This window comes from Saimiri boliviensis, chromosome 6 (assembly GCF_048565385.1).
Source record: "Saimiri boliviensis isolate mSaiBol1 chromosome 6, mSaiBol1.pri, whole genome shotgun sequence".
In the NCBI taxonomy this organism is placed as follows: domain Eukaryota; kingdom Metazoa; phylum Chordata; class Mammalia; order Primates; family Cebidae; genus Saimiri; species Saimiri boliviensis.
The window spans coordinates 113409927-113433741 of NC_133454.1; the positions used below are offsets into that span (position 1 = coordinate 113409927).

Genomic DNA, 23815 nt, shown 5'->3' on the forward strand with positions numbered 1-23815 from the left:
AAAGGATTAGAATCCGGGAAACTTGCTGTACTGGCCTGTTACAACCTTAATCCAAGGGAGTGACACTAACGACAGGATTTCAGTTATGATGTAAGATGAGAAATTGGAGACGGGTGTACTTTGGCCTCCATAGAGAGCACCGACTGCTCCTGAGCCTATAAACAAGATATATCTCTCCCTCCAGCTCAAGGAAGCAGTAGTCATCAGACAAATTAATTCCTGCTAATGTGCCACAGAGAAGGCCCTTCCAGGTCACCAGGACCTCTCAGAGACAAGTTTGCCCTCTCTGTCATTAACTTATTTGTCATGGTGAACTCTCAGGCATGAGAGGAGAGACTGGAACAGGCACACATCACTCTTAATAAACCAAAACCCACACCTTCAAAGGAAAATCCCAGAGGTGGACGCTCCAGGTGGGGTTCAGCTCAATCCTTTTTAAGCCTTTCCTTCCCCACAGGGCTCTTTTGGTTCCAAAAGTGACAAGGTAACCAGACTGTGTCCTCCAGGTGGAGAACAGCCCCATAACTGGGAAGTGGGGTGTCAACCCTTGAGGAGGAATGGGGAGCACTAGTACCCGGAGCTGGTGGAATAGGGTAGGGTGTGGGGCAGGCTCGCTCTGGAGCTGCTGTTTATTTCACTGCCCTTCATTTCCCTACAGCCCACCCAGGGATGCATTCAGCTCCACTGAAGGTTGGTGCAGTTAGAATCGGAGAGTTTAAATGTACTATATAGGTTTTACCTTTTTATTCTGAAAATTTGCAAATGTACACAAAGTAAAGAAACTTTTTTTAATTTTTAAAAAATTTTTTAAACCATCAAGGACTAAAAAAAGTAAGGAAACTCTTATAACGGATCCTCGTGTGTCTATGCCCAGCTTCAACTATCAACATGGCTTACCTTGTTTAATCTATCGACCTTTTTAAAAAATCTTTCTCAGGTCGGGCGTGGTGACTCATGCTTGTAATCCCAACATTTTAGGGAGCCGAGGCCGGCGTATCACCTGAGGTCAGCAGTTGGAGAACACCCTGGCCAACACAGCGAAACCCCGTCTCTACTAAAACCACAAAAATTAACCGGGCATGGTGGTGGAAGCCTGTAATTCCAGCTATTCTGGAGGCCGAGGCAGGAGAATCACTTGAACCCGGGAGGCGGAGGTTGCAGTGAGCTGAGATCGCATCACTGCACTCCAGCCTGGGCAACAGAGTGAGACTCCGTCTCAAAAAGAATAAATACATAAAAATTAAAAATAAAAAAAAAAATTGGTATTTTAAAACAAACCCCAGACATGACATCATCTTACGCATTAATTAAATGACACTAATTAAATGGTGCTTGCAATATTACAAACATGATGTTCGACCATACCACCTAGAGTTCTGGGCAAGAAGCCTGGGGCCCACAGGTCAAGCCCAGCCCCTTAGTTTTACCATGAAAAGAACTCAGGCCACAGGAGGAAGTGGCCTGCCCAACGCAGGTGCTAGAGCGCGAACCTGAGAAGTCGGTTCTCCGGGTCCCCTGGGCTGCCTGGTGAGTGGCGGACCCGGGGCGACTTCCCAGGCCCCCGCCGTGGAAGGGGCGAAGGACACTCCCCTCGCTGCCCGCTGCAAGAATCCGGGCGGTTCCCGCACGCACTTCTGGAAAGGCAAGCCAGGAGCGCGGCGGGCCGGGAATACAGCCAGGTCCCGGGACCTGCCGGCTGCGGTAACTGAAGGGGGGATCCCGGACGGGCGGGGGTACCAGGGACAGGAGTAGCCTTGGAAAGAGGAGGGGACCTCCTCCCACGACCGAGGTGATCGCCGCCTCTCCGCCGCACCCCCGGGCCCTATGCCGTGAGCAGGCCGGCGAGGCTGGCACGGCGCCCGGGCCCGGGGCGGAAAGCAGGAAGTCGACCCCGCGGGCGCGGCCCAGGGTGCGGCGCTGCAGGTGCGGCGCGGGGTGGCGGGGCGGGCGCCCAGTGCACCGGAGGAGGTGAGCGCCAGGTCGCCTTCGCGGCCCGGGGACGCAGGCCGGGGCGCCGGAGCTGACGGCTGGACCCGGCGAGGGAACAGTATTTTCTGGAAAGGGTAAGAGATGCTGCCTTGAGCCTTTGGAAGCTTGGATCCGGGCCGCCCGGAGGGTCTTGATAGGGGCACAGGGAAGACAGTCCGGGAGCGGCGACGTGGCCTCCGGCCTCTGGGAGCGCTGCGGAGGTCTCGGACTCGGGAGGGGGCCTGGGGGCGGTGAAAATAGGGGAAAGGAGGGACCCCAACATTGCTGTGGAAGAGAGAGTTCGGGCTGGCAGAGGGACGCGGGGCTGCAACGCGGGTCTCCAGAGGCGACGGGGTCCAGGCTGGTGGAGCGCGGCCCGGGTCCTGGATCCGGGTTCCGGGACGTGGACCTGCGAGCCGAGCCGGCCCGAGCCGAGCCGAGTTGGGGGACCGAGGCTCCGGGGCAGGCCGAGCTGAGGGTGGGAGGGCGAGGGTGATGGACCCCTTCCAGGAAGCGGGACGAGGCTCTAGCGCCCAGAAAAACCTTCGGTGGATGCCGAGGTTCTCCCCGCCGGCAGCAGGCGGCGGAGGGCAGGGACGGGGATGGCCACTGGTGCGCGCCGCCTCGCCGGGGCTGTAGCTTTAAGGGCGGCGCGGGGCGTGCGGGACCTTTAAGGCCGGGCCGGGGGCGTGTCAGGAAGTGAGTCCTGGGCCCGCCTCTTGGGGAGGCGGCCTCGGCTGTCCGGAGGCTCCCCGGCTGAGCCGGAGACGGCGGCGCGACGTGGGCGCCGGCCCAGCCCCCTCCCGGGTCCTGCAGCCCCTCTGACCCCTCCCCAGCTCTCCCCGCAGCCGCGCCCGGCCTCCGGCTGCCCACTGCACGCCTCCCTCTCCCTGCCCGCCTCTCCCTTCCGCAGCAGCCCATGCCGCCCTCTCTCCGCACCTCTTCACTCTCGGCCCCGCGCCCTTTTCCTGCACCTTCGCCCCGCGTTCCTCCTCCTGCCGCGTCCTGCCATTCCCCTCTCCTCCCTTCTCTCTGCGACTCCTTCCTGTTAGGCCCCAGCCTCCTCTCCCCTCACAGGTCTTGGCCTCACCATCTTAGCCTATCCCTCCCCCTTGCCCTGTGTCTTGTCTCAGGAGCCTCCTCGGGGTGGGAGCAGGTTGCGGGGCGGCACAGCTGGGCTCACCCCAAAGCAGACGCTCTCTATGCATGAGGATGCTGGGGAGACCTCTAGGCCAGCCCCCATGTGACAATTGAGGACTGCAGCTTGCAGAGAACACAAGTCAGCTCACTGCCCTGGACTCCAGGGAATCAGCGTTCTGGCTGCGGGGTGACCCAACTCCTCTGCTACCATGAACAGGGCCCCTCTGAAGCGGTCCAGGATCCTGCACATGGCGCTGACCGGGGCCTCAGACCCCTCTGGAGAGGCAGAGGCCAGCGGGGAGAAGCCCTTTTTGCTGCGGGCATTGCAGATCGCGCTGGTGGTCTCCCTCTACTGGGTCACCTCCATCTCCATGGTGTTCCTTAATAAGTACTTGCTGGACAGCCCTTCCCTGCGGCTGGACACCCCCATCTTCGTCACCTTCTACCAGTGCCTGGTGACCATGCTGCTGTGCAAGGGCCTCAGCACACTGGCCACCTGCTGCCCTGGTGCCGTGGACTTCCCCAGCCTGCGCCTGGACCTCAGGGTGGCCCGCAGCGTCCTGCCCCTCTCGGTGGTCTTCATCGGCATGATCACCTTCAATAACCTCTGCCTCAAGTACGTCGGTGTGGCCTTCTACAATGTGGGCCGCTCGCTCACCACCGTCTTCAACGTGCTGCTCTCCTACCTGTTGCTCAAGCAGACCACCTCCTTCTATGCCCTGCTCACCTGTGGCATCATCATCGGTGAGTGGCAGCTGGGGTCGCGGGGAATAGGGTGGTCATGGGGACTAAAACCCTGAAGAACAACCCTTCTAGGCATCCTAGGACTTCATCTGTCCCAGTTTCATTGGTGCAGCAGTCATAGGAGAAAGAGCCTCGGGGCACAGAGAGAGCAAGTAACTTACTAAAGGTCACCCAGTAAGTTAGGAGCCCAGCCAGGGCAAGAGCAATAATAATAATAACAGCAACAACAGCAGCAAAAACAACTGACATTTGTTGAGTGATTAAAATGTGCCATGCACATAGATTTTAGCCGTATTAACTCACCTAATCCTTGCAACAAGGTGGGATTATAATTCACGTTTTACAGAGGGAAAAACCAAGGCACAGAGAGGCTAAGTAACTTGTCCGAAATAATCCAGCTAGTAAGTAGCAGAGCTGGGATCTGAACTCAAGCAATCCGGCTTCACACTTCACGTGCCCAACCACTGCACTGTATTGTTTCTCAAGAGCTCATGTGTCCTGATTTCCCATCCAGTGCTCTTAGCAGAAGGCAATATATCTTTTAATAAACATACCATCACTCTCTGCCAGCTCAGGATGGCACCTGAGACAGTAGCAAGCAATATGCCTTGAGAGGCCTCTGCTGTCTTCCCGGACTTGACCCTTAAAAAATAATTATTATTGATGGAGAAAGGGTGCTAATTATTTCACATATAACATCTCCTTTGTTCTCCCAAAGGTCTCCTGGGCTGTGGCATCACTACCAGTGGTCATCTCCATACACACAGGGAAACAGAAGTTCAGAGAGGTCATGTTACTTGCCCAGGGCCACACAGCTAGCAGGTAGCTAGGCTGGGATGCAAACCCAGATTGGCCAGACTCCCAGGTCTGTACTTCTACCCACTCTGCTCTTCTTGGAGGTTAGAGCTTCGGTATACAACACAGGAGCCATTGGCCACTTACTTAAATTAATTAAAATTCAGCAAAATGTTAAACATTCATTTCCTCATTTGCAGATGTTACAACCTGATTCTCTAGCCACATTTCAAGGGCTCGTGTGCTGAGGGCTACGTTATTGGACAGTACTGAGTATAGAACATATCCATCACTGCGTATTTTACTGGGCCCCATACTGGGTTAGAGAGTCTCCAGCATCCCATTCCCTCTGAGTCTTCCCAGGGCTGTGTCATCTAGGAATGGACTCTTCATTTGAACCTGTACAGGTTTTTCCTGGTGCCATAAAGTTTCTTATTTGGCCTACATATCATATTCTTTGCTGGTGGCTCAGAGTCCCAGGCTAGATGCACCGGTTGGTGGGGGAAGGGACCCATCCCCAGGCCACCTGTCCTAGAAAATGTTTCTTCTTGTTGAGCACCTGCTGGATCTAGGGCTGCTGGGTCTAGTATTCTAGACCTCCCCTCCCCTAGAGCCATGGTGAGTGAGTTGAATTTCTCCCGAAGGCAGCCTCCCCACATCACGTAGTACCTTTCAAAGCTTCTGGGCCAGACGCTGTGGCTCACGCCGGTAATCCCAACACCCTTGGAGGATGAGGCAGATGGATCACCTGAGGTCAGGAGTCCGAGACCAGCCTAGCCAACATGGTGAAACCCTGTCTCTACTAAAAATACAAAAAATTAGCTGGGCGTGGTGGCATGTGCCTGTAATCCTCGATACTCAGGAGGCTGAGGCAGGAGAATTGCTTGAACCCAGGAGACAGAGGTTGCATTGAGCCAAGATTGGGCCACTGCACTCCAGCCTGGTGATAAGAGTGAGACTCAGTCTCAAAAAAAAAAAAAAAAGTTCCCTCTGGCCGAGAGTCACTCTGGAATCTAGAACATTGAGGTCGCAGTTGCTTCTAGACTCCGAAGGTAACCAGCAGGAGGGCTGGGGCTGCTCTAGCCAAGCAGATGAGTGGGTGATACAGCCCTCTGCCCTCTTCATCCCACACCCCAGTAGGTCTGTGGGTACCCCTTGTGCAAAGGTTCTGCCAAGAAAGAGGAGGGCTGGGCTCAGTAGTTGGGCTGGGCATGGTGGCTCACACATATAATCCCAGAACTTGGGGAGGCTGAGGCAGGTGTATCACCTGAAGTCAGGAGTTTGAGACCAGCCTGCCCAACATGGAGAAGCCCTGACTCTACTAAAAATACAAAAATTAGCCAGGCATGGTGGTGCACACCTGTAATCCCAGCTACTTGGGAGGCTGAGGCACGAGAATCACTTGAACCCAGAAGGTGGAGGCTATAGTGAACCAAGATCGCACCACTGTACTCCAGCCTGGGTGACAGAGCAAGACTCTGTCTCAAAAAAACGAAGAAAAAAGAGAGGAGTGCTGCATGTTGAGTACCTATGATATCGGAGGTATCCTGCCTCCTTTAATACTCACAACCACCTTCATAACAACTTTCATTCATTCATTCATTCCGCAACTAGTAATTAGTGGCTAAACACATGCCAGGCACCGCGCCAGGCTTTGGGGATACAAGATTGGAAAAGGTAACTTCAGCTCCTACACTCCTGGAGGGCGTGGTTGTGACAGATACACTAGTATGGTAAGGGCTGGGATGGGGCATCAAAGGTACTGTGGGAGCTCTGAGGGAGGGAGGGGACACAGGGACAGGGGAGTCTAAGCAGGCCTTCTGGAGGAAGTTTAGAAACTGGGTTTAGAGGAAGAAGTACAGACAGAAGGAAGAGCACGTGCATGCTGGGCCACAGCAAAACTCACCAGACATGAGGCTGCCCAGTCAGGTGAACGCCACGTGTTGCAGACCCAGAGAGCCGCGGTGAGTGAGTCGAACTTCTCCCGAAGGCAGCGGAGGGTCACAGAGAGGATTCAGACCAAGGCACAGCCTGGGCAGATCCGGACTTCAGAACGATCATTGTAGCTGCAAGTCGGAGAGTAGATTGGCTGGAGTGGAGGACAGGGAGATGACCCAGATCTTTACAGATGAAGAAAACTAGAGCTCAGAGACGTTAAGTAACTTCTCCCAGACCAGTCAGCTTCTAAGTTGCAGAGGATGATTGAAGGCCAAATCTCTCTGACCCCAAAGCTTTCCCCACTACCCCGTGTTGCCGGATGCTGTGGCAGGAAGTATAATAGGCACCATTCAGCCCCTGTCTTCTGGGAGCATGGGATCTGGCTGAAAAGACCAGACTGTCACCATAGGCAGGGGCCTAGCAGCCCAGAGCAGGCAAGGGGCTTTGAAGGAAAGTGAGGCAGTAAGAGGCCAGGTTCTGGAGCTATCAGGAAAGGATTCCCCTAGAGAGGCCAGCTTTGACCTTGACAGATGAGTAGAATCTCCCAGAAAGAAGGAGGGTGTTTCTGGCAAAGGACATGAGCAAGGACACTGAGGCCCAGAGTAAGAAGGAGGGAGACAAGCAGGAAGGCTGGGGCAACCACAGGTCAGAGGAAGGGCTGGCAAGTTTGCATGCCGAGGAGTATAGACCCAATGGCAGAAGTGGGAGCCATAGAAGCTCTTTGAGCAGCAGGAGGTGACACAAGAAGAGTCCCAGAATCACTGCCCCAGATGACACAAGTGATTCTAACTTAATGCTTCCCGTGATGACATCATAGGCTCCCATTCTATACAAACTTAGACACTGGAAATCATTTACTGGGGGTCACCTTAAATCACTAAGTGGCACTCATCCTTCAGAACTTAGTTCAGATGTTATTTTCAGATGCCCCAGGTCAGCACAGTGACCCACTTACGGGTTCTCACAGCACCCTGTACTACTTTATGGAACTCATGACAACTCTTACAATTGTAATTAAAGAAGTAACTGGGAAGTGATTTGTTTTAATGTCCTTCTCCTCTGCTAGCAGCTATCCTGGGGGAGGTTTTCTTGCCCTGGGCCACTCCACTCCCAGACTCCTTGCAGCATGCTTTGCCTGCAGTGCAGAGTTTATCGGAGGGAGGCCTGGGGAGGCATGGGGAGGGCAGCAGGACTCAGTCTGTGACCTTTGGTGTCAGATCCTCTGTCCTTCTTCCTCCTCATCCTCTCCCTCTTTCCCGCCCTTCCCCCATTCCTCCTCTCCCCACTGCAGGGGGCTTCTGGCTTGGTGTGGACCAGGAGGAGGCAGAGGGCACCCTGTCGTGGCTGGGCACTGTCTTTGGTGTGCTGGCCAGCCTCTGCGTCTCGCTGAACGCCATCTACACCAAGAAGGTGCTCCCGGCGGTGGACGGCAGCATCTGGCGCCTGACCTTCTACAACAACGCCAACGCCTGCATCCTCTTCCTGCCTCTGCTCCTGCTGCTCGGGGAGCTACAGGCCCTGCGTGACTTTGCCCAGCTGGGCAGTGCCCACTTCTGGGGGATGATGACACTGGGCGGCCTGTTTGGCTTCGCCATCGGCTATGTGACAGGACTGCAGATCAAGTTCACCAGTCCCCTGACCCACAACGTGTCGGGCACGGCCAAGGCCTGTGCCCAGACAGTGCTGGCCGTGCTCTACTACGAGGAGACCAAGAGCTTCCTCTGGTGGACGAGCAACATGATGGTGCTGGGCGGCTCCTCCGCCTACACCTGGGTCAGGGGCTGGGAGATGAAGAAGACTCCAGAGGAGCCCAGCCCCAAAGAGGGCGAGAAGAGCGCCATGGGGGTGTGAGCTCCGCAGGCACCCTGGATGGCCCAGCCCCAGGCCCGTACGCAGGCAGGGCCAGCACAGCCGCGAAGGCGGTCTCCCAGACCCTAGGTGCTGTGGTGTGGACTGGGTGCTACTTACAGACCCAATTCAGAATACGGTGGTTGAGAAGGAACCAGCGTTTACAAATAATATCAGAAAGTTGCCAAACCCATCTCTACCCTCTCCTATTTCTGAGCTTTTGTTCTTCCCAAGGGAGCAGCTACTGAGAGATGAACCCCTTCACACCACCTCCAGGGCCTGTCTCCCCCACATCACGCTGAGGACGGGGAGGGGCAATGACCTTGAAGGGCCAGCAAGGGCAGTGTACTCAAGGGAGAGGGGGTGTGGCCCCGCCACAGCCACCTGGACAGGGTTGGGAAACCTTCCATCTGCAGTGGGCAGGCAGCCTCGCTCTGGGCCCACAAAGCAGCCTTCCTTTGGAGGAAAGTGTGGGCTGGACGGAAGGAGGAAATGAGCGAGTTCCCTCTGAGACCAGTGGATCACCAGCAGCTGCTGGGCAGTGGCCTGGAACGGGGTGGATCATGAGAGAGTGCCCATCTGCACCCTGTATGTCCAGCTTTTGAGCACGAGGGAACCACGATTCTCTTAAGAGATTACGCAGGGTCATTTAGCATCCTCCCCCAGTCCCTGACACCACATTTACCTGCGTGGCTCCCCTGGCCCTGAGTGGCACCTGGCCCCCTGGTCTCCCAGCAGCTGGCTCAGGTAATAGCCTTCTGAAAGCAGAGCCAGGGGTCCGCTTCTCTTTTCTCCTAGTTCTGCCTGCCCCAAAGCCTTCCTCCCCAGGTGAGGCTGATGAAGCAAGGGTCCAGATTAAGAGCCTTGCACCCCAGCTGTGCCAGGCACCCCCACATTTCTGCAGGGGAGGTGTCATAGCCTGGTTCTGAGCCGCTTGCCTCGTGAAGGTAAGAGGCTAACCTTTACGTTCGTGCTGACAGAGCCTGCCTGGCCCCACTCGTAGTCCAGCGGGCTCCTATAACAAAATGGCATAAGTCAGTCGGGTGGGCTTCTGAACAACAGAATCGTATTGCTCACGGTTCTGGGGGCTGGGACGTCCACAATCAAGGGGCCAGCAGATTGGGAGTCTGCGGAGGGCTATTTCCGGATCCATAGATGGTACCTTCTTGCTGTATCCTCACATGGTAGAAGGAAAAATAAGCAAGCTCCCTCCTGCCTCTTTAAAAGGACACAAATCCCATTCATGAGGGCTCCACCCCTGTGACCCAGTCAGCTCCAAAGGCTCCACCTCCTAATGCCATCGCCTTGTGGGTGAGGATTCCAATGTGAATTTGCCGGTTGTTGGGGGGTGGGGGACCACAAATGTTGGGACCACAGCACCCTTCACCACACCCTCCTACCCTCAGGGTGGCTTTCACTTCCCCACCCTTCTGGTGGGCATTTTGTACGTCCTTTCTGTTGGGGTGATTTCTGATGTTTTTAGGTCCTGTAGTGAAAAGCTGGGGAGAGTCTTCTCCCCACTCCGGTCCCCGCACAATCCCAGGTGGATTCTAATGCAGCTGCTGGGGCCTGATGCCCTGCATTGTTTTTGATTCAATAAAGAATCCCTGAGCTCCTGTGTGTGTGGCCTGAGGGAAGAGGCAGCAGGGCTGGAGAGGGTTTGTGAACAGGGTCCTGGGGTGGAGGGGAGCCATGGATCTGTCAGGAAGGAGGGCTCATCCCAGCCCTCACCAAGCCCACCCACCAGCAGGCAGCCTTTCTAGGAGCTGTTCTCTCTTAGGATACCAGGCTCTTTCCTGGGAAATAGGTGACGGGACTTCCAGTTTCCTATTAGTCGTCATTGCCATTTACTGGGTGCTTGTTGGGGGCCTTAGGCTGTGCTGAGTGTTGTACATCCACCCTTGTAAAGTTCATCTTCACAACTCCTCTGAGGTGGGAGCCATCAGCGATCCCCCCTCTTGTACAGATGAGGGCCCTGAGGCTCAGAGAGGGGCCCAGGAAGGAAGATGCAGGAGGAGGATTCAGGGGTCTGTGCCTTCAGACCTGGGCACTTAACCACCCCAGCATTCCTGCAGTGCGTAATCTCGGCTCGCTGCAACCTCTGACTCCCAGGTTCAAGCAGTTCTCTTGCCTCATGCTCCCAAGTAGCTGGATTCAAGACACACGCCACCACACTCAGCTAATTTTTAGTATTTTTAGTAGAGACGGGTTTTCACCATGTTGGCCAGGCTGCTCTTGAACTTCTGACCTCAGGTGGTACACCTGCCTTGGCCTCCCGAAGTGCTGGGATTACAGGTGTGAGCCACCGTGCCCAGCCTACCCAGCACTTTTCTGAGCACCTGTTATGTGTCAGGCACTGTGGTAGGTTGTTGTCTTAGTCCACTTAGTGCTGCTATAAAGGAATATCAGAGGCTGGGTAATTTATAAATTCAAAAAGAGTTATTGGCCAGGCGTGGTGGCTCATGCCTGTAATCCCAGCACTTTGGGAGGCCGGGGTCCGGAGTTCAAGACCAGCATGGCCAACGTAGTGAAACCCCATCTCTACAAAAAAATACAAAAATCAGCCAGGTATGGTGGCACATGTCTGTAGTCCCAGCTACTCGGGAGACTGAGGCAGTAGAATTGCTCGAACCTGGGAGGCAAAGGTTGCAGTGAGGTAAGATCATGCCATTGCACTCCAGCCTAGGTGACAGAGTGAGACTCTGTCTCAAAACAAAACAAAAAGGCTTATTTGGCTGATGATTCTGATGTCTGGAGAAGTTCAAGGTTGCGCATCTGCATCTGGTGAGGGCCTCAAGCTGCTTCCACTCTGGGAGAGCCGGCTGTGCACGGATCACGTAATGAGGGGGGAAGCAAGACAGAGGAGAGGGGAGATGCCCTGGCTCTTTTTTTTTTTTTTTTAAGGCAGGGTCTCACTTTGTCGCCCAGGCTGGAGTGCAGGACTGCAGTGGTACAATCAGCAATCCTCTCACCTCAGCCTCCAAGTAGCCGGAACTACAGACATGTACACTCTGCCCTGGGTGGAGATTTTTGGTTTTATTTTTGGTAAAGACAGGGTCTCTCTATGTTGCCCAGGCTGGTTTTGAACTCCTGGTCTCCAGCAATCCTGCTACCTCAGCCTCCCAAAGTTCTGAGATTTCAAGTGTGAGCTACCATGCTGGCGGCCAGGCTCATTTTAACAGCTGGTTCTCATGAGACTAATAGAGCAAGAACTCACCACCCATTCAAGGAGGGTATTATATAATCTTACTAATAATCTATATAAGCAATATTAACAAGTAATTATTAATCTATATTGATAATATAGATTAATATATAATAATTAGTATCTTATAAATGATAGCTGTAATATATAATATATTAATAATTATATAAATATATTGGCAAGGGTTATATAATTGTAATTATATAATTGGTATATTAATATGTAATTATAATTAATATATTGCTAATTATATAATGATATATAAAATAATTTGTATATTGTTAATTATATAATGATTGATATATTAATTCATGAATAATATAGATTATTTATAAGGCATCTGCTCCTGTGACCCAAACACCTCGCGTTAGGCCCCCACTTCCACCATTGAGAATTTCAACATGAGGTTTGGGGATAAATATCCAAACTATAGCAGTCATATTAATATGAAGACCCAGATCTGCTTCCAGGGGCTGACTCATAAACATGCATGCAGGCCTCAATGGCGATCTGAGCATATTGCCATGAGCAGGCAGAAGGTGGAGGAACAAGTCTGGGGAGTCAGCCTGGTCCTCACAAGGGCCAGGATATGTGAACAGGCTTCCTGAGCGAGCAGAGGCCTCCAAGAGGAGAACTGGAGCAAGAGCAGAGGGAAGGTTAAACTCAGGAAAGAGCACGAGTGGGAGTGGTGAGAGGTTTGGGGTTTGGAGCTGGAGAGGAAACCAGAAAGGAAGGGTGGGATGTGGGGTGAAGGCCTTGAATGCCGTGGTCAATCTGGACATGACTGGATTGATTGCTATGCCATTGCCAGGTCCCTAAAACAAAATGGACATGATCATTTCTGCACCCTTTGTACCCTCAGAAAATTGGAACTACATTCTTAATGCCATTTGCACTTTTTGGAGAGAAATCTAAGCTGGCCATAGTGGCTCATATCTGTAATCCCAGCACTTTGAGAGGTCCAGGCAGGAGGATTTCTCGAGCCTGGGAGTTCAAGACCAGCCTGGGCCACAAAACAAGACTTTGCCTCTACAAATAAATGTAAACATTAACTGGGCATGGACATGGTGGCATCTGCATGTAGTTCCAGCTACTAGGGAGGCTAAAGCAGGAGGATCACTTGAGCCCAGGAGGTGGAGGCTATAGTTGATTGCACGACTACACTCCAGCCTGAGTGACAGAACAGATCCTGTCTCTTAAAAAAAAAATTTAAAAGAGAGACCTAAATTTTAACTGTTTGCTAAAAATGTGTAAATGCAGACAAAAGGATGCATGGCTTCTGGCTTCTCAAATATAAACGAATTCGTGAGTTAAAGTAATTGAGAGAGGACCCAACTCTTAGGATGCAATTGAAGAGCCCTCGCCCACTGTGCACGACTCCACACACGTATACAGAGATGCACAGTGTGAGGAGATGGGTTTGAATCCACACAGTGCCACGGACTCCAATTCTCATGCAGATGAAGCCCAGAGATAGTCGGAGTTAGCTGGCCAGCATCCCAGCCAGCTCCCACTGTCAGCACGGCCCAGCCTGCAGCTGGCCTCTGTGGTATTTAAGGCAGCCAAGACCACCTCCAGGAAGGATGCTTCTATGGCAAGAAAGAAGAGTGGTCCTTCCCCCACACGCCTCTGGCCAGAGCCCAGACTGTCTCCCCTTCTCTCTTGTTCCTTTCAGAAGGCAGGGATATAGATGCTGAGCTGCCCAGTTAAAAAAATGAGTGAGCCAGGTACATTAGCTCACGCCTATAATCCCAGCACTTTGGGAGGCTAAGGCAGGTGGATCACTTGAGCCAGGAGTTTGAGACCAGCCTGGGCAACATAGCGAGCCCCGCTTCTCTATAAAAAAATTATCCAGACATGGTGGCTCCTGCCTGTAATCCCAGCTACTTGGGAGGCTGAGGCACGAGAATCACTTGAGTATGGGAGGCTGAGGTTGCAGTGAACCGAGATCACACCACTGCACTCCAGCCTAGGTGCCAGAGACAGAAACACAAAGAAAGACTTGAGGTATTAGGAACAGTGACCTACCACGCACCTCTCCTGCTTCACCCTTTCACTTCTGCTTTGGAAGAGCACCTGATCAGGAGTCAGGAGACCTGGGTTTCACTTATTAGCGGCCACATGGCCTTAGGCACATCCCCTAACCTTTCTGGGACTCAGTTTTCCTACCTGAGGTATGGGAATAATGCTTGCCCACCCTGCCACAGAAAATGATCGTAAACGAAGCATGTGGCGTGCTCGGCATAGTACAGCAAGCTGCTGTTACTGTGCACATCAACAGCAGTCTCTTTTCTAACTAGGCACCAAGCACGAGGGGACAAGCGGTGGACAGGACACAAGAAACAATTAAACTTTCAAATACACGCATGTGCGGTAAAGGCAAAATGTAGGTGATTGAGGGGAAGCTTCTCTAGATGGAATATTCACAGGCCTCTCTGAGTGTAACATTTAACCTCAGGCCCAAATGGTGGGAGGGCGCCAGCCACAGGAAGAGTGAAGAACAGGCATTCCAGGCAGAGGTCACAGCCCACGCACAGCCCCTGCAGAAGGAAAAGAGTCGAAGTCAACCAAGGACCGGAGAGAAGGCCCACGTGGCAGGGGCAGACTTGAGGAAGGTAATTGGCTGTTTCCGCTGCGGTCCGACCTCACAGGAGAGGACAAATCCCAGAAATAGGAAAGGAGGTAGAGAGAAATGCGGCGGCTTTCTGACGTTCCTCGCAAATGCTGTTTCCTTTGGGTTCCACTCACCGTGGGGAAGAGCGGAAAGAGAGGTGAGAGGCCTGGGTCCAGGCAGGGAGTACCCAGTTGAGCACCACAGAAAGGAGTTATGATTTATTCCCAGTGCCATGGGCAGCCACTGGGAGTGCCATGCTTTGATTTAGATGTTACGAAGATCCCTCTAGCCCTTGTGAAGAGAATGAATTGACCCCAAAGGCAAAGCTTGCAAGGGCACAAGTAGGGTACCGGTCAAGAGGTTACAGTGTGGCCAGGAGAGAAACAATGGTGGCTTAGGCTAGGGTGGTGGCCGGGGAGGTAGGGAGAAGAGAACAGCTTTGAGATGCATTTTTATTATTTTATTTATTTATTTTTATTTATTTTTTTCTGAGATGGCATTTCTCTCTTGTTGTCCAGGCTAGAGTGGCATGATCTCAGCTCACTGCAACCTCTGCCTCCCAGTTTCAAGTGATTCTCCTGCCTCAGCCTCTCAAGTATCTGGGTTACAGGCATGTGCCACCATGCCCAGCTGAATTTTTTTTTTTTTTCTTTTGGAGATCGGGTCTTGCTCTGTCGCCCAGGCTGGAGTGCGGTGGTGCAATCTTAGCTCACTGCAACCTCTGCCTCCCGGGTTCAAGCGATTCCCTGCCTCAGCCTCCTGCGTAGCTGGGATTACAGGCACCTGCCACCACACCTGACTAATTGTTGTATTTTTAATAGAGACGGAGTTTCATCATGTTGGCCAGGCTGGTCTCAAACTTGTGACCTCAGGTGATCCACCTGCCTCGGTCTCCCAAAGTGCTGGGATTACAGGTGTGAGCCAGTGTATCCGACCTGAGATGCATTTTGGAGGTAAAGCCAACAGACCTTTCAGAGAGATTGTCTTTTGGATTGACAGGAAGAAAGAATTCAAGAACAATGCCCAGACTTCTGTCTTCCAGAGCTGGGAATGGAGGTGCCATTTATTGGTCAGGGAAGACTAAGCAGTAAGAGACAGGCCTGGGACCCAGACTTTATTTTTGGACATGTTAAGTTTGAGGTGTCAACAGGCTGGGATGGGATGGGATCCACTGGGGACGTCAAGTCGACTCTGAGATGTTAGGACTATGGAGTCTTTGTGAAGGAGAAAGCACTAAAGAAATGGCCTATTTCATGTAGTATGGATGTCTGACATATTACCCCAAAACTTGGCAGCTGAAAACAGCCATTTTGTTTTGCTCATGATCTGGGGAAGGGCACAGCTGAGCAGTTCCTGCTTCAAGTCTCTCACATGGTTGCAGTCAGAGGTTGGCCTGGGCTGCCGTTGTCTGAAAGCTCAACTGGGCTGAACGTCCAAGACCGCTCATCACATGGCTGGCCGCTGGATGTCGGCTGGAGGCTTAGCTTCGGCTGCCAACGGGAGCATCTACCTATGGCCTTTTCAGTATGGGGGGCTCAGGGTGGTCAGACTTTTTACAAGCCGTTGACTTCCCCCAGGCTGTGTCCCAAGAGGAACAGGTAGAAGCTACCCGTGCTTTTTTGCCCCAACTTTGGAGTCATGTCGTTTCACTTCTGCCCTTCTCTACTGAAGCCAGCCCAGAATCAAAAACAGAGGACAGAACCCCCACCTCTCATGGGAGGAGGCTCAAAGGATATTGAGACTGTGTATTAAGACCACCACACAGCCTGTCTTAGTCCACTTCAGCCGCTCTAACAAGGTATCTTATACTGTGTAATTTATACACCATAGAAATTTATTGCTCACATTTCTGGAGGCTGGGAAGTCTAAGATCAAGACACCACCGGATTCCGCGTCTGGTAGGGCTCATTCTCTGCTTCATAGACAGTGTCTTCTCACATGGCAGAAGAGGCGAACAAGCTGGCTCTGGTCTCGTCTATAAGGGCACTAATCTTATTCATGGGGGCTCCACCCTCATGCTTTAATCACCTAAAGGTCCCATCTCTCAACAGTATTGCACTGGGGCTTCAGTTTCAACATGCGTATTTTAGGGGAACACAAGCATTCAGACCATAGCACAACCTTTCTTATGACTGTGCAGCCGCTCTGCAGCCCATGAGATATAGAAAAAACAAATGGGACGTGTCTGTGTTATTGGGTGTAGCTCAGCCAAGAACCACATTCGATCAGAGGTATAATGAAAGCTTAAGCCCGGTTCTTCACTGAACTCTCAGTGTGCCCTCTCAGTAGTATTAGCTAGAGGTTTATACTGTGCCTTTGAATTTTCCCAGCACTTTCTCACTTAGAGTCATGGACTCTCAGAATCAGGAAGGATCAGGATCACTGAGATTATCCAGCCTAGATATGAGCCTGCCTCCCTTCATGGAATCATCTGTGACTTCAGTTAAGCTGCCTCTAATCATGACTTTTTGAGTATTAATATTATCATGTCTAAAAAGGATTAAAATTCATTCTTTCAGTAAATATTATTTGAGTACTTACATATGCCAGGCATACATCAGAGACTGAGACAGACCACAGTTCCTACATTCTCGGAGGTTAGTGAGAGAAGAACAACAGTAAAAAAAAAAAAAAAAAAAAAGACAAAATATATATACATAACAAGTACTACAAAGAAGATAAGGCATAGTTAAGGCACTGATGGTGTCGGGAAGATGACTTTAGATCAGAGGATCAGAGAAGACCTCTCTGAGTAAAGATGTGAGTAAAGATGGAAATGTGGCAAAGGAGCAGTCAGGAGAAGATCTGGGGTCAGAATGTGCCAGGAAGAGGGATCAGCAGGTGCAAAAGCCCTGGGGTGGGAATATGGCCAGTGTGAGTACAGAAAGGCAAAGCCAGGGTGGGCGAGAGTTGCTAAGAGATGAGATCAGAGTATGGGAGGTGGGAGTTCAAAAGTCATAGGATAAACTAGTTAAATTTCTTTTGCCTGCAACTAAGAAATTTATTGAAACTAGCCACGATAGTTGCACACATGCCTGCCTGGTCACTTTCCTTTCCTTCCAGCCCCATAGGCGCATACTGCATCTCCCATCAAGTGGTGGATTCTGTTGAATCTTTAAGTCGGGGCTGATTGTGTAAATCACTCTAACCAATAGAATACATAAAAAGTAACATGCTGGGGCTTTAGTGGCCAGGTCTTAAGTGGAGTGGGAGCTTGTGCCTCTCCCTTGGCAATCCTGAGAGCCCCATACTATCAGGAATTCTAAGCGAGCCATATGGAGAGGCCACATGGAGGAGAATCAACAGCCCCTGCTCTCAACCCCACCAGATGAACGCAGCCACGCAAATGCCCCTAGGTCAAACCAGCAGGAGAACCACCCAGTCCACCCACAGATTCTAGACAAATAGTAAATTGTTATTTTAATCCTCTAAATGTTGGGGCGATTTATTACACAGCAATAGATAACTGAAGATTTGCCTAAGTAAATAGAGTGAGGGTTGTTTGAAGGAGACTGGAGTTTCTTACCGAGTTTCAAGATCAGAAAAGCTAACCCTCAAAAAGGGCAGGAACCAGAAATCTGCAGCCGTCAGCAGCAGGCGTTACAACCTTCCAGCCAGGGCACCTGGTAATGCGTCCCAGTCTCACGCTCAGATCCGACTCTCCATTTCCTGGGAGCAGCGTGTGATTGGGTCAGGCACCCTCACCCCCAGGCAAGGACACGTAGGTCACCCAGACCATTGCTAGGGGGTTCATGGGTGAGCCCCACAGCATGCTGGGACAATAGCCGAGGCTGCACCCACTATGCTGGAATACTCCCCACATGGACTCTAATGGGTAAAATTCATATGGCAAAAAAAGCTTTGATTTCTTTTTCTAACTTCATCTTTCTTCATAAAATGCTGCTCATCACTGTTGCCCAAGCTCCTTACTTTGCATTTGAGTAAACCAAGGCACAAAAAAATTAAAAAGTTTCTGAGGCCACAGAGCAAAGTAGTGGCTGAGCCCAGAGAAGACCGTGAGTCTCCTGATCCTAACTGCACAGGCTTTCTTCTTACTTAAGGTCACATAGCTGACTGGCAAGGGAGCTTTTTTTTTTTTTTTTTTTTGAGACAGAGTCTCACTCTGTGTCCCAGGCTGGAGTGCAGTGGTGCAATCTCGGCTCACTGCAACCTCCGCCTCCCAGGTTCAATCAATTTTCCTGCCTCAGCCTCCCGAGTACCTGGGACTACAGGCACGTGCCACCACACCCAGCTAATTTTTGTATTTTTAGTAGAGACAGGGTTTCTCCATATTGGCCAGGATGTTCTCGATCTCTTGACCTCGTGATCCACCTGCTCCAGCCTCCCAAAGTGCTGGGATTACAGTTGTGAGCCACCCCGCCTGGCTAGGGAGCTTTTTTTAAATTAAGCAAACACTTAAACTTTACTGGATGTCAGGCACAGTTGAAAGTGTTTCAGGCCGGGCGCGGTGGCTCAAGCCTGTAATCCCAGCACTTTGGGAGGCCGAGACGGGTGGATCACGAGGTCGAGAGATCGAGACCATCCTGGTCAACATGGTGAAACCCCATCTCTACTAAAAATACAAAAAATTAGCTGGGCATGGTGGCACGTGCCTGTAATCCCAGCTACTCAGGAGGCTGAGGCAGGAGAATTGCCTGAACCCAGGAGGCGGAGGTTGCGGTGAGCCGAGATCATGCCATTGCACTCCAGCCTGGGTAACAAGAGCGAAACTCCGTCTCAAAAAAAAAAAAAAAATGTGTTTCAGAAATATTAATTCACTTAATCCTCATAACAACCCTAGGTGGGTACAATTATTATCTTCCAACTCACAGATAAGAACTCAGGCACAAAGAAGTTAAGTAATTTGTCTGAGGTCACACAGCTAACAAGTAATAGAACTAGGAATCATACCTAGGCAGTTTGACTTTCCACCATAAAACCATGTTGCTTCCCTAGTATAAAAATGTATTATTTTCATATTATTGCCATAATAATCCCATAATGGAAGTAAAGGTGAGATTATCTAAAGGTAAAAACGACTTAAGTCTGAGGGTCTAAAGATCTAGACTCACACCACGTGCTAGCTGTGGGGCTTAGCCAACTCACTTAACCTCTGTCTGATTTTTTCCTCCTCTGAAAGAAAGGAAAGTTGCCCTACTTTAAGAGATAACATAGTGCCTTAAGGCCTCAACATATATGAAATTTAATTGCCAGACCCGGGGCAGTGGCTCATGCCTGAAATCACAGTACTTTGAAAGGCCAAGGTGAGCAGATCACATGAGGTCAGGAGTTCGACCCCAGCCCGGGCAACATGGCAAGACCCCATCCCTACAAAACATACAAAATATACAAAAATTAGCTGGGCCTGGTGGTACATGTCTGTAGTCCCTGGTAGTCAGGAGACTGAGGCAGGAGAATCACTTGAATCTGGGAGGCAGAGGTTGCAGTGAGCTGAGATTGCACCACTGCACTCCAGCCTGGGTGACAGAGCAAGACTCTGTCTCAAAAAAAAAAAAAAAAAAAAAAAAAAATGAGTTGCCAGATGAAAAACTGAGGACCCCAAAGGGTCAAAGGACTCGCCCAGTGCATTGATGACAAAATTGAATGCAGTGCTCACACTCCTGGCCTCCTGCGTGATTGACTTTGGTGTGTTCCACATGGGGGGAGGAGCTGCCCCACCCATACAGCCCTCACTCACCGTGTGATGGGCAGAACCAGGACCAGACCTACCCAGAACCCTCCTCCCACACACCGTGGCTTCTGTGAAAGGACTAAATTTAGGACCTGAAACCAACTGAAATGGGGACAGCAGAGCCTGCTGTGTGCTGCAGCTGCCCATCCAGGTGCGCTGGGTGCGTAAATGGAGTGCCGGTGTGGGGGAGGGAGAGGTCCTGGCAGGCTGTCGCTGCACGCCCAGTGGGAAATTGACAACATTAGAGCCGGGAACTGGATTGGAAGTCAGAACCCAGCCTCCTGCTCTGCTGACAAGCCTGACACTCAGAGGAGCCTCAAGAAGCCTGAGGTCACAGTGTGATGGGACAGAACCAGGACTAGAGCTGCCCAGAGCCTTCCTCCCAGGCCAGTGCCCTTTCCACTGAGTGTAATAATACTAATACTTTTTTAAAAATTGCTCTGTTGCCCAAGCTAGAGTGCAATGGCACAATCATGGCTCACCGTAACCTTGAACTCCTGGGCTCAAGCAATCCTCCTGTCTCAGCTTCCTGAGTTGCTGGGACTACAGATGCCTGCCACTATGCCCAGCTAATTTCTTTTATTTTTTGAAGAGATGAGTTCTTGCTACGTTGCTCAGGCTGGTCTCGAACTCTTGGCCTTAAGCGATCCTTCTGTCTCAGCCCCACAAAGTGCTGGGATTACACAGGTGTGAGCCACACCATGCATGCCCATAATTTTTTGAATCATAACTAATATTGTATTGGGTACTCGTCACATGTCAGGTGCTATTCTAAGAACTTGATACATATTCATATCTGAAAGAGGTACTATTAACATCCCATTCACAGGTAAGGAAACCACAGCACAGAGAGGTTAGCAACACGCCCCAAATCATATAGAAAGGCTCCCCTCTGCACACGGAGAGACCAAATAGACAATGGCCAAACTGTATATGATAACAGAGCTATGCCCTGCAACCTCCATCATGATCAGCCCTGGAAGCTGAACCACCACCTCTGCAGCGATTGGCCCAGAAGGGTCAGAACTTGAAAGGATGTCGGGCTTCTAGTTAGCTGCCTCCAGCACCCTCATGCCAGCAGCCTCCAGTGAGGGCACACCTGAAGGCTTCCCTTTTTCTCACTGCAAATCTTTCTCTCTCTGCCTGACTGTGAGTCTTTGCCAAATGTAAGTGGTGGTGGCCAGCTCCCTGGCTATGACTGAATAAAAAGCCTCTGTGTGTTCTTACTTGTGTTGTCATTGTTTATTTCTTTTTTTTTTTTTTTTTTTTTTTTTTTTTTTTTTTTTTTTTGAGATGGAATCTCATTCTGACGCCTAGGCTGGAGTGCAGTGGTGTGATCTCAGCTCACTGTAAACTGCCTCCCGGGTTCAAGGATTCTCCTACTTCAGTATCCTGAGTAGCTGAGATTACAGGGGTGCACCACTACACCCAGCTTTTTTTTTTTTTTTTTTTTTTTTTTGTATTTTTAGAAGAGACAGGGTTTCATCATGTTGGCCAGGATGGTCTTGAACTCCTGACCTCAGGTGATCCACCTGCCTCAATCTCCCAAAGTGCTGGAATTACAGGCATAAGCCACCGCACCCCACCTGGTCATTGTTTATTTCTACACCCTCCACTGCCCATCAGCTTTCTGTCCAGGTACAGACTGACTTGGGAGGAGGAGAGAATTCATTCTCAGAGGATTCTCAGGCAGGTGGAGGTACAGGCTGGCTTGGGAGGAGGAGAGGATTCATTATCAGAAGATTCTCAGGCAGGTGGAGGGTACCTGTGGGCTGGGGCTAAGGCCAGCTGTCATTTCTATCAGGCCAGGGTCTGGCACCCACACACTTTGCTCTGTAGCCACAGAAGGGTTACCTGATTTTCCAGCCATTCCTGCTGCCTCCCCAGATCACTGTACCTTAGGTCCCTGCGTCACCTCATCTTTCATTCCCCTATGCCAGGACGGAGGACCTGCCCTTCTTGAGTGCCCAATATGTGCTGGGCCTGAGCTAGCCTCTTTACATCCCTCGTCTCATTTAGTCCTAACTCGGTGAGGCAAGGCCGTGTTTCCACTGCATTTGAGATACACTGATTTTTAGCAGCGTATCCAAAGTCCCTTAACTTCCCCCATGCCTCTGTGTCCATGTCTATAAAATAGAGGGAGGGGCCAGGCACGGTGGCTCATGCCTGTAATCCCAGCACACTGGGAGGCCGAGGTGGGCGGATCACTTGAGGGCAGAAGTTTGAGACTAGCCTGGCCAACACAGTGAAACCCCGTCTCTACTAGTTAGCATTTCAGAGTCTCATTTATTATCGGAATTAACCAGACACATTGCTCCACCAACTAAGAACGGCCATGCACCACCACCAGCCAAGTAATCGAGAAAGAGCTATCATCTGTCAATCCTGTCCGTGTCCAGGCTGGGTGAGGTTTCCTGTGTTGAGGTTGCAGTGAGCAGAGATTGAGCCATTGCACTCCAGCCTGGGTGATAGAGTGAGACTCCATCTCAAAAAAAATTAATAGTGCCGGGCGCGGTGGCTCAAGCCTGTAATCCCAGCACTTTGGGAGGCCGAGACGGGTGGATCACAAGGTCAAGAGATCGAGACCATCCTGGTCAACATGGTGAAACCCCGTCTCTACTAAAAATACAAAAAATTAGCTGGGCATGGTGGCGCGTGCCTGAAATCCCAGCTACTCAGGAGGCTGAGGCAGGAGAATTGCCTGAACCCAGGAAGCGGAGGTTGCGGTGAGCCGAGATCATGCCATTGCACTCCAGCCTGGGTAACGAGAGCGAAACTCAGTCTCAAAAAAAAAAAAAAAAAAAAAAATAATAGAAAGATGCTGGGTGAGAAGTGCCTCCGGGAACCTCAGGGAGCCACGTGGGCTCCTGGCCTTCACTCCTGCTTCAAGCAGGGCGGTTTCGGGCGTGTCCCTTCACACATGGAGGATGTGCTTTAGACGTAGTTAGACTAGCAGGGATGCGGGGAGCCTTGAACACTTTGGCCGTAGAATTTCAGCAAGGGGAGTGAGTAGGAGTCCCTGTGGCACCCAATACCAATCTCTGTTCCTTCTTCCTTGCTGACATAGCCAGTTTTGCTCCTTCTCTTCTGAAAAGACTTGGAGAAGGGAGAGGTGGCACTAAATCTTGATTCTGAGAATGAATCTGATTATCCCAGCCTCCTTGTCAGTTATTCGTGTAAACAGGATTGACCAGTGAGGCATGAGAAGTCTACTAGTGGCTTCTGGAAAGGTTTTGCAACTCTTCAAAAGAGAAACAAAACAGAAATGTTCCCTATCTTGTCTCTTGAGGGATGCTCAGCATGATGGCTGGAGCTGTGGTAGCCATTTGGGACCATGAGGGCAATCACGTTAGGACACCTGAGTCTCTTCGGTGACATCACTAAACTTTGGAATTAGCCAACTGAGGCACCATTTATGCTTCTTTTAATAGGTTTTTGCTTCCATGCAGCTAAAGCCTCTTAGCTGGCTTAGCTCAGCGTTTCTGCTCCTTGGCTAACACGGTCCTGTTCTAAGCCTTAAGAACCCATGACTGGAACAAGGGGATGGTGCAGCCCGGTGGGGCAGGAACTGAAGCTGTTCACCCAACAGCATCTGTCAGAGCAAGCTCCCGGGCACCTGCCTGGGTGCTCAACCTCCAACCAATCCCCTTCCTTTCCTTTTACCCTGTACAGTGCTTCTCAACCTATTCCCAGCCTTTCACGGGTCCTGTGACTTCCCTGCTTCCCCTTGAACCAACCTGGCCTCCACTCCTGGACTTTCATCCACCCCTGTCCTTGGACTTTCTGGTTAATCTGGGTAACAGTTCAGCCCCATTCAGCCTGATCCCAAACTCCTGCCATAATGCCTGCCCATGGGTTTTCCTGCCTACCT

At 51.2% G+C, this 23815-nt stretch overlaps 1 protein-coding gene across 2 annotated transcripts; it reads left to right on the top strand.

Annotated features, from left to right (window-relative positions):
* Positions 1 to 1979: 1979 nt before the first annotated feature.
* Positions 1980 to 10051, top strand: SLC35C1 (solute carrier family 35 member C1). Of its 2 annotated transcripts, XM_003920023.4 has the most exons (3): positions 1980 to 2063; positions 3326 to 3852; positions 7877 to 10051. In XM_003920023.4, exons 2-3 carry the CDS (start codon positions 3357 to 3359, stop codon positions 8434 to 8436), a joined length of 1056 nt encoding a protein of 351 aa, XP_003920072.1. In that variant the 5' UTR covers positions 1980 to 2063; positions 3326 to 3356; the 3' UTR covers positions 8437 to 10051. The 2 variants fall into 2 exon arrangements, with proteins under 2 accessions (XP_003920072.1, XP_010332062.1); XM_010333760.3 differs by lacking the exon at positions 1980 to 2063 and having other exon boundaries at positions 2581 to 3852.
* The last annotated feature ends 13764 nt before the right edge of the window (positions 10052 to 23815 follow it).